Source organism: Ostrinia furnacalis, unplaced genomic scaffold (genome assembly GCF_004193835.3).
Source record: "Ostrinia furnacalis isolate ACB-3 unplaced genomic scaffold, ASM419383v2 OfSCF7654, whole genome shotgun sequence".
Classification (NCBI taxonomy): Eukaryota; Metazoa; Arthropoda; class Insecta; order Lepidoptera; family Crambidae; genus Ostrinia; species Ostrinia furnacalis.
In genome coordinates, this window is record NW_021137893.1 from 17,660 (window position 1) to 30,712 (window position 13,053).

General features: G+C 37.1%; 2 protein-coding genes across 2 annotated transcripts in view; both read right to left on the reverse strand.

Moving 5' to 3' along the window:
- Positions 1-11,289, reverse strand: part of LOC114365817 (eukaryotic translation initiation factor 4E transporter) — a gene marked incomplete at its 3' end in the record, with an annotated part of 28,513 nt that extends 17,224 nt beyond the window's left edge. The window contains exons 1-2 of the mRNA XM_028322493.1: positions 10,836-11,289; positions 82-253 (exon numbers count right to left, since the gene is read on the reverse strand). Of these exons, the coding sequence (XP_028178294.1) occupies positions 82-253; positions 10,836-10,914 (251 nt within the window). The remainder of the gene's footprint in view (positions 1-81; positions 254-10,835) is intronic.
- Positions 7,611-8,249, reverse strand: LOC114365819 (uncharacterized). Its single transcript, XM_028322495.1, has one exon. The coding sequence runs from the start codon at positions 7,915-7,917 to the stop codon at positions 7,639-7,641; it is 279 nt and encodes a 92-aa protein (XP_028178296.1). The 5' UTR covers positions 7,918-8,249; the 3' UTR covers positions 7,611-7,638.
- Positions 11,290-13,053: the final 1,764 nt, after the last annotated feature.

Here is a 13,053-nt window from a genome sequence, read left to right on the forward strand (position 1 = left end):
AGCTGCTCCCGCGTGTAGTCAGCGGCCACCTCATCGCTTCCGGAACCAATCCTACTGACTACTTGAGTGAGGGAGACTCACAGCGCCAGCGCCTCGCAGCCGGCGAAGGCGGTCTCGAGGCCGGCCTTGACGAGCGGCGAGTTCCGCAGCCGCAGCAGCTGCTCCCGCGTGTAGGTGAGCGGCCGCCGCGCCGGCCCCACCGCCAGCACCGCCGGGTCGCCGCCGCCGCTCGCCGCGACGCACTCCTCGTCCCCTGGAACGTTCGAGAATACTTTAAACCAGAGTTTCAAAAGCATTATGGTCTTAAAGACCACAAGCTGAGTTTATGGTGCAGTCCTGTTGTCTCCCCTGCTTGGCCCCCTGGGGGAGCCAACAGGATTTCGAAATCCTGTTGTCCCCCCTGGCTAGGGGAGACAACAGGACTAGATTTTTAATCAATGATTTGAGGACTGACAGGACTGCACCGAGTTTATCAGTTTTGAGTAGACCCCACGCACTCCTCGTCCCCTGGAAAGTTTGAGAATTTTTTTTATGCAAGACAAGGTAGGTATTTGACCGCAATCGCACCTGATGCTAAGTGAGATGCAGACTAAGATGGTACATATCTGTCCTGTAAGTGTCTATTCCAGGGGTGGCCAACCGGTCGATTAGTACAGTCGATCGTGGCAAAGCAAAAAATACTACATGATTGTGTACTAAACTATGCTGTTACATTTAAGATTTCAAGAAGTATGTAAGTGGTAGATCGCCCAGGGTTTCGTTAGTAAACAGTAGATCCTATGTCTAATCAAGTTGGCCACCCCTGGTCTATTCACTCTCGCCTTGAAAATGACCGGCATGAATGAAATGAATACTTTCCACCAGGGTTTCTCAAGCATTCGGGTCTTTAAGACCAGACCAGTAGTGGAATTTATCACTTTTGAGACCCCGTGGATTGGTTGAATTAGGAAAGGCCTATGTTCTGCAGTGGACGTCTTATAGCTGAGATGATGAGAACACCCCTTGAAGCTTAGACAGAGTTGTAGTGGAAGCTTGGTTGCAGGATCATTTGGTTCCCGAGTAAGCCCTTCTTGAAAAATACTGGTAAATACTGATATTGAGCATACAGCGCGTATAACGCGCGATAACGCGTCCTTATAAGCATGGATATGTCATGCAATTATTGTAATCATGATTTATTATACTAAAAATAAAATTATAACTAAAAATTTTAACCGGAAATAACTCGTAACAAATTAAGTAGATTTATTGTAATTATGTGCTGTACAGGTACAAGACGATCAATTGTTCAGATTGGCTAACCAAACTAATGTAGCAGATAGTTTTGATGCAAGTGTTTTTTTAATTAAGAATAAGGCAGGTATTTGACCACAATCGTATTCGTACCTGATGTTAAGCGAGATGCAGTCTAGCTTTTGTTTTAATTAGAGACCAACTACTAGAATAAATCACTGGCTTGGACCATGGTTTCTAACAGTTTTTTCTGCATTTCTTAAAGTAGTTGCATTGAAAAGGCAATGGTCAACAATCCATAAAAAAATTCATTCATCTTTGTTTGCGTTTCTTTCTTATCAATCAAGCTCTTAAGCAATGAAGAACATGCAAGAAACTTGATACAACAAAATTACCAAAGTACTGACAATAGAGTTTCGATTGGAAATAAAATTCAGTTTTATTTAGTTTTAAAATAGTATTGCAATTTGCAATTGCATTTCAAATAGCTGAAGATTGCATTGTCCTCGAAAATAAGAACATCAAGCTAAAACAGTGGTGTCTTATCTCGTTATAATACAGTTTACTTTGCAACTAAAATGTTTAATGTGATGTACTGTCGCTATACAGGTGTCGGCACATGCACATCAAGTTTTGGTATCTAATTCCGTTTTAATAGGATAGATTTTGCAACCAAATACTCTTTTGACGACTGTCGAATTTTGTTAATTTTAATGCGTACATCATACAGTTTCCTTGCACAAACGATTGCACAATATGTCTATGTGTGTATGTATATGCCATTAGTGATTGCTAACAATAGTTTAAAGCGACAGTTCGCTGCAGGTCGATGACCGCTTGCATCAGCTGATAGCAGACGTGATTCGCACTAACTAGAGAAACGAGTTTTTTTATAGTTTTTCAACGGGACGTTTAACTAGGCACTGATGTGGTTAACTACTTGTAGTTGGACACTAGAATCTACCTGAGAATTTTTCAAATAAGTAGGTATGGATGAAAGTAAATAATGTTACCAATCATGTTTACATTTAGTAACAAAGTATGGCATTTAGTTAAGATTGGATCCTCCTGATCCTGATGACATAAAACTACCTTTGTCTGAAACTAATAAAATTCCAGATTGGATTGGAATAGATTGGTCCCTAGCGATAAGACCGCCTAAACTGTTCCGACATTTACTACCCGATACTGCGAAGTCAAAAGGAAGGTTTATATTTCTTGTCGGTTATAGGTAGGTATTTGTCAGTTTTTGTTCGGTGTGCTTACGACGCGGCCAAATGCGCAGTAGACAATTTCTAACATAGAATAAACCTACAGAAACAATACTGTAATGTACATTTCTAGGGTCCTATGCAGTTAGCGGTCGTCGACGTCGTTCGTCGTTTCAGCCAAATGACGTCCACTGCTGGACAAAGGCCTCCCCCAAGGTTTTCCATAATGAACGGTCCTGCGCTGCCCGCATCCAGGCTCTTCCCGCGACCTTTACCAGATCGTCGGTCTACCTAGTAGGAGGCCTGCCCACGCTACGTCTTCCAGCCTATGGTCGCCACTCGAGAACTTTCCTGCCCCAACGGCCATCGTCTCTACGAGCTATGTGCCCCGCCCGCCCACTGCCACTTGATTTTAGCAATTCTGCGAGGCAGGCAGGCAGTTAGCGGTGTCCACCATCGAACTCAAATGAATAAAAACGTAAACATCATAAACTGGCCGGGCACAGATAAGGTGAAAAGTGTAATTAGCGTAGTAAACACGGCAGGAATCCGCGACAGACAAAAATAAACAGACCGGGTCCGTACTCCGTGGTCGCACAAGGTCGCGACGATCGGCACACTTTTACTGCACAAGTGAAGTAGGGTTGCCCTTGTCGAAATTGTGGACAAAGGAGTCGTGAAACCTGGGATTTCTCAATAAAATTTGAGCGACTCCCTAAAGTTTCGGGTTTTTTTTTCAAAAATTGTAGACCATAAAGAACACAATTTTAACAATTTCTTGACAGTATCAAATCTGCTTGGATCCGAACACTGAATGAGTGAAAAGTGGTAACTATTCAGAAAATGTTGATGTTACATTTAATACAACCCTTTCTGATGACGGTTAGATATTTTTATCTTCGAAATATCGAACGAAAACAGTAGAAATTGACATATTAATCAAAGACTCAAGAAAAATAAGAGGAAAATCGGACACTTGGCAACCCTAGATAAGAGGCATCATTCAGAATCAGATGCACTAATCCAAAAAGTTATTTAGTTTGGAACGGTCTCTCTCTCACACACTCGCTGGTATGCTGGTGTGAGTGACAGAGTCACAGTAATATCGAAACCATTTCAAAGAGCAGCTCCAGTTAGTTGCCTTTAGCCACTGCGTTCGAGAGTGCATTGTGCATTGCTTGTAACGTGCAGTGCATCTACGAATGAATTCGCAACCCATTTAGATCAAACCCATAAATAATAATTTTTAAATACATGAAATACTAGTGACTCGCCCCGACTTCGCACGGGTGCTAAGTATACTTATAAACCTTCCTCTTTAATCACTATATCTATGTATTTAAAAAACCGCATCAAAATCCATTGCGTAGTTTTAGAGATCTAAGCATACATAGGGACAGACAGCGGAAAGCGACTGTTTTATACATGTAGTGATATTGCAATAAATAGGAAACCCTGCTATACATTTTTAATCCGTTTAATTTGTATTTTCCGTGAAAATGTTGACTGGTGATAATTTTTGCGCGCGATATTTAACACAAATGTATCATTGTAAATCATTTGTTTCATTCTTTTGCCTCATGTAAAATTAATATGTAATTGAGCATTGAATGGAACGTTGTTGGATATCGCTGAATTAATCTGAACAAAATGTATAACAAATTGTTATACATTAACAATTATAACGGTACGATATGGTTTATAATTTGTAATTTCAATTAATAATCGATTATACACAAAGGCATAAATACTCGTCTCAGAACTGGACATAAATCGGAATAATGAATGTAAGATTAGGTACATAGATCTATTTCTTCATACATATTTTTCAACAAAGATAGTAATTTTATCCAAATCAACTCGGCCATTCTTTGGTGAAATGAGTTCCAGAAACTGAGCAAAAAAATGATTTATTTTGTTCTTATCAATTGGTAATCAAATCATAGATGGTGTAGACACAATTCTGTCGTCTAAAAGAATCAAACATTTTTCATTATCGAATAAAACACAGCTAATAGGCTAGTTTCCTAAAAAAATTTTTTTAGTCCGTCATGTTTAATATAAAAAAATATTGGACACATATATTTTTATTTGTCAATCTAACAAATAATTACATAGTTATGGTACGTTGAAGTTCCGCACGACGTCACAACGTGCGGCACTTTTATGCACGCATTGACGTCACGGGCCTCTTCTTATGAACTTTGGCGCGCTTAATCTCTTTAAATTTGTAAGAGATGAGATGTAGAGTATTTTTTGATAAGTTATCTGACGGACTAATTAAAACTCTTGCTTTTTGACCCAGGAAACATCCCTATTAATATCATTAGCAATTTCCAACGCATCTCATCACCAAACCACAATGTGGTAAAACTAACTGATCAATGTTATGATAAAATAGAAAGACACGGGTCTTAACGCGACGTTTATTAATGACCTACATTATTATTAGTTGAAATGGAACGTGAAATTTTAACAATGTTATGGTGCTGGTAATATTACGCGGGTAATGACGGCGTATAAAAACGCTTGCTCCCTTACACCTATCCGTAAAATCGATGGGAGAGTCCGCATAGTGCACTGCAAGGGGACCCAAGGTCAGCCCACTGGCACAGTTCGACGCTTCCGAGGGGTCATGATGTTGCGAATTGGTTGATTGATAAAATAATGCTGAATACGTAATGGCCGCTAGGCGTTAAGATTGAAAAAAAAAAGTTCTATCAAAGAGAAAGTTGAAAAATTATGTCACACTAGCGGCCGCCCGCGACTTCGTACGCGTGGATCCCGTTTTACCCCCTTAGGGGTGGAATTTGGTAAAATCCTTTCTTAGCGGATGCCTACGTCATAACATCTACCTGCACGCCAAATTTCAGCCCGATCCGTCCAGTGATTTGGGCTGTGCGTGGATAGATCACTATGTCAGTCAGTCGGTCAGTCACCTTTGAGTTAAATACATATTTTAGATTATCTGTTTTTTTTATGTAATGCAAGGCAGGTATTAGACCGCAATCGCACCTGGTTTTAAGTGAGATGCATTCTAGGATAGTACATAATATCTTCCCTGTAAGTGCCTACTCACTCTCGCCTTGAAAAGGCCCGGATTATAGTGTTCAGAAAAGACAGCGAATTCCAGTCCCTAGCTAGTGATCTTATGATAGGCACTTCTTAAAACCCACAAAACACAATCCATGCTAATATAATTAACGCGGAAGTAGCCCCGTGTGTCTTATTTGTCTTATCTTTTCACGCTTAACCTGTGGCTTAACCTGCTGAACCGATTTCGATGTTTTTTAATACAGATACATAGTTTTTTTAGAGAGTCCTAAACTCAGGGAAAAATGAAAGATATTATTTTTATCCCGGTTTTAAAACGGGTCACGGAAACACACAAGTGCCTCTATGACAGACGAAATAATTCACGTAGACAAAATTTATAGCCTAGCCTAGGTTAGATAGGACTAAAAACTAGTCGAATGGACTGTCAACTGTTCGTTCATTCAGCCTATGAACAATACTGTAAATTGACTCCTTTCTACTCAATTATCTCTAATTTGAGTTCATTGTTATGACTTTCTTCGTTGGTGGCCATGACGCTAGATTAATCGCAATGATATGAATGATAGGTCGTTATCATTACACGAAATATTATTTAACACTAGCTTTCCGCCCGCGGCTTCACCCGCATGAAATTTAGTTTGTCACAGATCGTCATAAATTATAGCCTAATGTTATTGGGGGTTTTAAAGAATAATACTGTAAAATTTCATCAAAATCCGTTCAGTAGTTTTGCGTGAAAGAGTAACAAACAAACATCCATCCAGATATCCAAACTTTCGCATTTTATAATATTAATAGGTAGTAATATTTACATAATAATATGGATTTTTTGTGTCTCAGGTGTATACTCGGTTCTGAAACGATCAAACGACGCTGTCAAGTCTATTCACAAACTCAAGCAGATATTATGTTCCTAATTGGTCTTTATTTAATTACAAGTCTATTTAACAAGCCTGAAATAATATTAATAGTGTTGAAGATATTTTAGAGTGTGTACTTACAACATAAACGAATTTTCTACAGTTACATTACCCGTAAATCGTGGTATTAGCACAGAATAATAATAAGTACTACCACGTATTAGTTAAAACTAATTGATGCGGTGAACCTGTTAATTAACGGCTACTGAAATAATTAGGTTTCGCTAAACAAATTGGTTTTTATTCAATAACCACACTATTTTAAACTGAAAAGAGGGAATTCCTCACGACATTAAAATTATTAAGAACAATGAAGTCTGAATATTAACTAGGTAACAGTAGGCTGTAACCCATTTCTATTTATGTTCTTATCAGATAATTATTGAAAACAATACATTTGTTTATAACTGCAAACAGATAAGAGTGCAACTTCATCTTGCTTTTGTATAGTGATTAAAATGTTTATTTAACTAAAATATTATTTGAGATAAAACACACGGATTTCTCATTGTTTGGTCAATCCAATGTAACTCTGTTTGTTATCAGTACTAATATTTTAAAAGCGAAAGTTTTTGAGGATTTACGGATCTGTTATATCTTCTCACAAAACTACTGAACGGATTTTGATGAAACTTAACAATCTTACAGCTTAGAGCTATAGTATTTAGACTTGTATATCGAAATCTTCGAAAGACGAAGCCACGTACAAATGCTAGTAAAGGACATAAAACTGTCGCGTGTAGATAGATAGATAGATACATGAATACATGCGCTTCCGTCCAAAGTCCAAACAAAGGACCGGTTTTGATTAGTCGCTGACTTTTTTCTTTATTGTGAAAAGGGGTAGGTCGTATCGTGCACGTATTGATTTCCGCGTGCGAATCTACAAATCGGAAACGTAAAATACAACTGCAATTAACACAGAGCACGCAATGGTAGATGTCAAATTAGTTTTGTACATTTTCAAGGTTTCAATCGGAGGGTGATAAAAATTGTAAATAGGAAATCGCGAATCGTACTAACGTTACAATCAGATACATTTTCTCTATTATCGATGGAAACTGCTTTGCTTTTATGTTTTTTTATAAACAGAGCAATGTAGATATTTGCAATGTAGGTGACTGCAATCACACCCTGATGTTAACTGTGACATTTTCAAATAATTTCGAGCGATCTGAAAAGGGTCGCCTAAAAAATCGGCGATAGTAATAATCACGTCACTTACGCCACGACACTCGTTTGACTCTCTTCGACGGCGGTCCGGCGTGGATTTTCGGCGGGATCTGCGCCGGCACCCTTCTCAGGGCGCTCTGGTACCGCATCAAGAACGCGTGGACGGCGCATTTCATGGGGGACATGACCGGGCCTGTCAGGCCAGCGGAGGCCGCGGTCTTGCGCGCGCGACGCTTGGCAGACCTGGATCCAGCCCTGCGCCTCCTCCTCTTCCCTTTCTTCGACACATCGCCCGCGGGCGCCTGAATCTCCTTACAGCCCATCTCGGTGACGCGTCACAACAAAATGGCGGACCGAAAATTTAAAACCTAACGTAACCTACCTAATAACTAGATACACTAAAATAAAATAATAAGAATAACAATACGAATACGATTAAATTAAATAAAACTTTAAAACTAGGGTTGTCGATGAGACGCAATCGACGGAGCGAGAGAAAATACGTAAACACAGACGTGAATATTCTACGTATCAGGTTCGCGATGAAGGTAGTTAAAACTGGGAAGCAAGGCAGAGGGAATTTGGCGAATTTCCTCGGAAACTGTCGCGGGGTTCGCAGCGCACGGACACGTCTCAAAGACTGGCGCAGAAACGGCTGTTGCTTGCACGATAAAAATTCTCAAAAAAAAGTGGGTATTTTTCCGATTCCGACTTGTAACATTTTGGAATATACCGTCGGTTTCTGACAAAACGTAACGAAAGCTGTAAACAGCGACCGGCCAACGGCAATTTCCATTACAACACAAGCACAATTTGTTTTATATTTAATGGAGCAGTTTCTTGGTAAACCAAGTTAGATCTAGGAAATAATTAGAAATATTTTAAAATTAAACCAACTTACACAAGTATCTACAATTCTACAATTTAACACTATTTACATACATACCTAGTAGAATCGAGTTCAAAACGAAATGCATAAATCACTCTAAAGTTGACCCTTCCGTGCATGCATATTTAAACAAATTGACTGGCCAAAACAGTGACCAGCTATTATATGTAGGTAGGTAGGCGTTTGCAGAGAATTCCTGCAACCAGAGGGGTGCGCAATAGGGGAAAGCTTCTCCCTTGACCTTCAAATCCCCGCGGATTTACTCCCTAGCTCAGTAATAATACCTTTTACAAAACGGCCGATATCATTACGCAAAGTTCGTAATCCTACAGTCAATGAATAATATCAAAATGTCGCATACTTTATTAGTTGCATGTATTGGAATATCTTTAAGGGAATAATGAAAAAAAAATCTGTAAACAGGTTCATAATAAAGAAAGTATGTAATGTCAATCAACAGCTAGGCATCATGTAATCAGATAAAATGTAGGCTGTTGTGTTGATGAGTTGCGAAAAAAAATCGGTAACCTTTTTTCTAACGGGTCTTTGCCACCACATTTGTTTCTTGAACTCTGGCCTATAGTTTTCTAAAAGACAATTAACAAATTATCAGGTCCTCAGTAAGTAGGATAAGTAAGAATAAGAATATCTTAATTTGCATTAGCTTGAAATAAGCTATTAATACGCGCGCATCTTTTGTTCAAAATCACTTCAATTTTAATACTTAATTAAATAATAAGCAAAAGTTTAATGAATAATACGTTTTCACATGGCAACAAGAGAATCTCTTCCTCCCTCAGATTTTTGCCGTTTATACCAAAGGGTAACTGGCAGAGAACTTATAGCAATAAATTCACCATCATTAATCAATTTATAAAGGACTAAAGAATAAATAAACATGACTATTAACATTCAAAATTTGCTGTTTTACAGTTACTAGACAGTAATTAAAATTTCATGTGTATAGAAAATGTGCAATACAATTAAAAAATATATTTTTTTCCTGTATATCAATGCATAATAAATAATGAAGAGAAGCAGTTTATTTCGGAAAATAAATTCAGACGTGTTTTTGCCTGAGGCTTTGTCATCTGGTGTCTGATCTGTCACATGAAGTCTATATCACCACTCGTCCACCGATCAAAACCAATAATAATTTATGTTAACCAAAAACATAATAATGAGGTTTCATATCGTAATCATGAGAAACAACACAAACTTTCTGCACCTACCACCAAAATTTTGGCAAAAATAGTTCAATACTTTCGCATTTGTATTAGACAGAAAGTCAATGTTCTTGCATTACGTCTTGGGATTAAAACTTCATACTAAGAAGGCATCGGTGAATTTTCATTTCTGAAAATCTATCATTTAACTATCGGGATATCGTAGGGAATCCATCAATTACATAATAACAAGTTAATTTGTACCCATCACAGCATATCTTTTTTTTAAACTCCAGTTTTGATTGTTAGTATAAATTTTAGTTTCAAGAATATTAATGCTAATGTAGTTTATCAAAATCAGTTAGAATAAATAAATAAATAAATCAAGACTCTTTTGGGCATTCATTGCATTATTACTAGTGTCACAATAAGCCAACTGCACCTGCTTGAAAAAAACCTAATTATCGAAGGAAGGAATGTACCCTATAGTTCCAGTTTCTTGAAAGAATGTTATTTGATTTTCAATGACCATTTAAATGTCAATAGACTTTCCTTAACAACATTATTAGTTCTTCATTGATGTTCAACGCATTAACAACGGCTGGAGACAACTTATATTCAATTATTTCCAGTATGTAATTTATCTTTATCTCTTCAATTATTGATAGGCAGATATTTATTAAATTATGGTCTCTTGATTCATGAGTTGACATGATGACACATCTTATTAATTTATTGCAATTAATGATGCAAAAAGGTGATGTTCGGAATGTAGCCAAAACAAGTTTTACCAACACAAAGGATAATGACCTATACATATTTTTGTTTAATAACAAGCCAAAAATAAGCTTTCCTTTAAGAGAAAGAATAAAAACACAAACATTACATATTCAATTCTAATTAAACAGGTTAGAAAAATCCAATCAGTTTCTAATTTGTATGTCACAAAAGCAGCAGTTTGAGAAGGCCAAATACCTGCATTATTGTGACCTACTTAACTCTAGGAGCGTTTTCATGACGCCTGCAACGCAACGAAGAGACCTAACTGTAAATAATAGAAGCAAAGTGATATTTTGTAAACAATCACTGCTCTACTTGGATTTTATCTAGAGAAATCTAAACTAAACGGGAGTCTTTATGTGACTGACTGTGAAGTAGATGATAGGGCAGTTTGAAAAGCACTTACCTTCGTATTTAGAGCCATCCTTTGGGCTTTCGTCGTGAGGTTTCTCTTTCAAAGACGATAATAGGTTCACAGCTGACATAGCTCGCAAGTCTCAGATCAAACACTCAATTCTTCAGTCTTCGCTCAATATATTAACTTTGCTAAAAGTCTAAAATAACTTTACAATATTTACAAAAGTGTTCAGGAAATTATTCTATCACCTAAAGGTATTGTTTATTATCACAGACTTTTCGTTTTTCAATACGGATAAAAACGTCCACGCATGAAAATACTATCAATATTTACAAGACTCTAGATATAATAGACTTATTTACACATTTAAAAACTAACGTTTATCAGCTAATTTTAACAAATAGGCTCTAGCGGTCACAAGATACTCATAACTAAAAGAATTTATCAGTTTTCGATGCAAAAATATATAAAACGTCCGCCATATGCCTTTTGAAAACGTATATTCTGATGCTGCAAAATTTAAGAGGTACTTGGTCAAAGGAAGTTTCCCCAAACCAACTCGAGTTATTATGTTCTATCCAATTTGGCTAGGTTATATCCAGTTGCCATTTATTATTTTTTATTAGCAAACGGCATTCTTTGTGCTACGCACCTATTTCTAAATCACGATTATAACCTTAATTTTATTTTTGTTATAATTAATAATTTTATTTAAATTTATTTTATTATTAAATGCAATAAAACATTGACCTAAATAAAACAATAACATTCTCTCTACCAATGTATTTTTCTGAACGAAAACGAAACGAATGCTCTTTTGTTTTGCGATCCGTTTAGAAACATTTTATTTTAAGAATCACATAATGATTAAGTTTAGTAGGTATCAATCGTTTTATTTAATAATTGAAATAAATAAAAATGTTTTCAAGTCTTTTAATTATTTATTTAATAAACTTTTTTATCTGAAAAACTTCTGAACGCTAGCTTTAGCTAACCTGAGCCCCGATTACGGTAACTTTTATAACGTCTACAATCCAGTGGGTCTAGACAAAGTGCCATTATAATCGCAAACCAGTCGAAAAGTGGTCGAAAAGCCCATTTTTTGTATGGAATTAGACGGATTCGATTTTCGATTCGATCAAAAAGTGCGTTTTGTCTAGGGGGGCTGATGCGTTTCTGATTCTGCGATACGATTGGTCAAAACAGCCGACGTACGCTGTTGAATGACCAATCGTATCGCAGAATCGAGAAGCGTGTCTGGATTGTTGACGTTAAAAATTACCGTATGATGACCCACGCTGAACTGTCCCACCAAACTCAATGACAGGGGGGCGCTACCATCGTTCAACTAATATGGTTTCCAACATGGCAAAAATCGGAACCAGCGATCCGGTATAGACGGTGGCGCCCCGCTGTCAATGTCATGGACAGGACAGAGCCCCGATTACGGTAACTTTTAACGTCTACAATCCAGACACGCTTCATCGACGCTGCGATACGATTGGTTGAAACAGCTGACGTACGCTGTTGAACGACCAATCGTATCGCAGAATCGAGAAGCGTGTCTGGATTGTAAACGTTAAAGGTTACCGCACAGATAAAGATAGATGCAGCATGTGTCAAAATCTGTATGAAGCCGAGCGTGCCACTTTTTATACGTCATTAGTGTCATTTTAGCGAATTTTAGTGATTGCCGCAACGTAAAAGTAATCGTATCATCGTACTGCATTCGCAAAGTCATCGAATGATATCGTGTGACTCGATTCAAAAATTAATTAATTCCAATAAAACTGATATTTTGTTAAATTTATAGCTAGTCTGACTGTGGATTAAAATAATTATGTAGCGGTAGACGTTATTCTACAATTCTACATTATTAATTTGCAAATAATATTTTTGTTGTGCCTAATGTTTATGAAAGTAATTATCGTTATTCCATTATGTTAAATAGTACTACTAGTAATTCATACTTAATTCCATACTTTTAAATATCCTAGTAAGTAAATGACCTACTTTCATAAAATAAAGTCTATTTTACTCAAGCTTTTTATTTTTAATAAATGTAAAAATGCGTAGTTTNCTGGCAACACTGCATTTGACAGGTAACAGTGTTGCCAGAAGGTTACTTTTGTAACCTTTTAGGTTACTTTTGAACTGCATTGGTTACTTTTAGGTTACACTAATGAAAAGGTTACTTTTAGGTGATTTTTCAGAAATTGTAGAATTAACTTTTACAGGTTATTCAGTAAAAATATTAATAGTGACA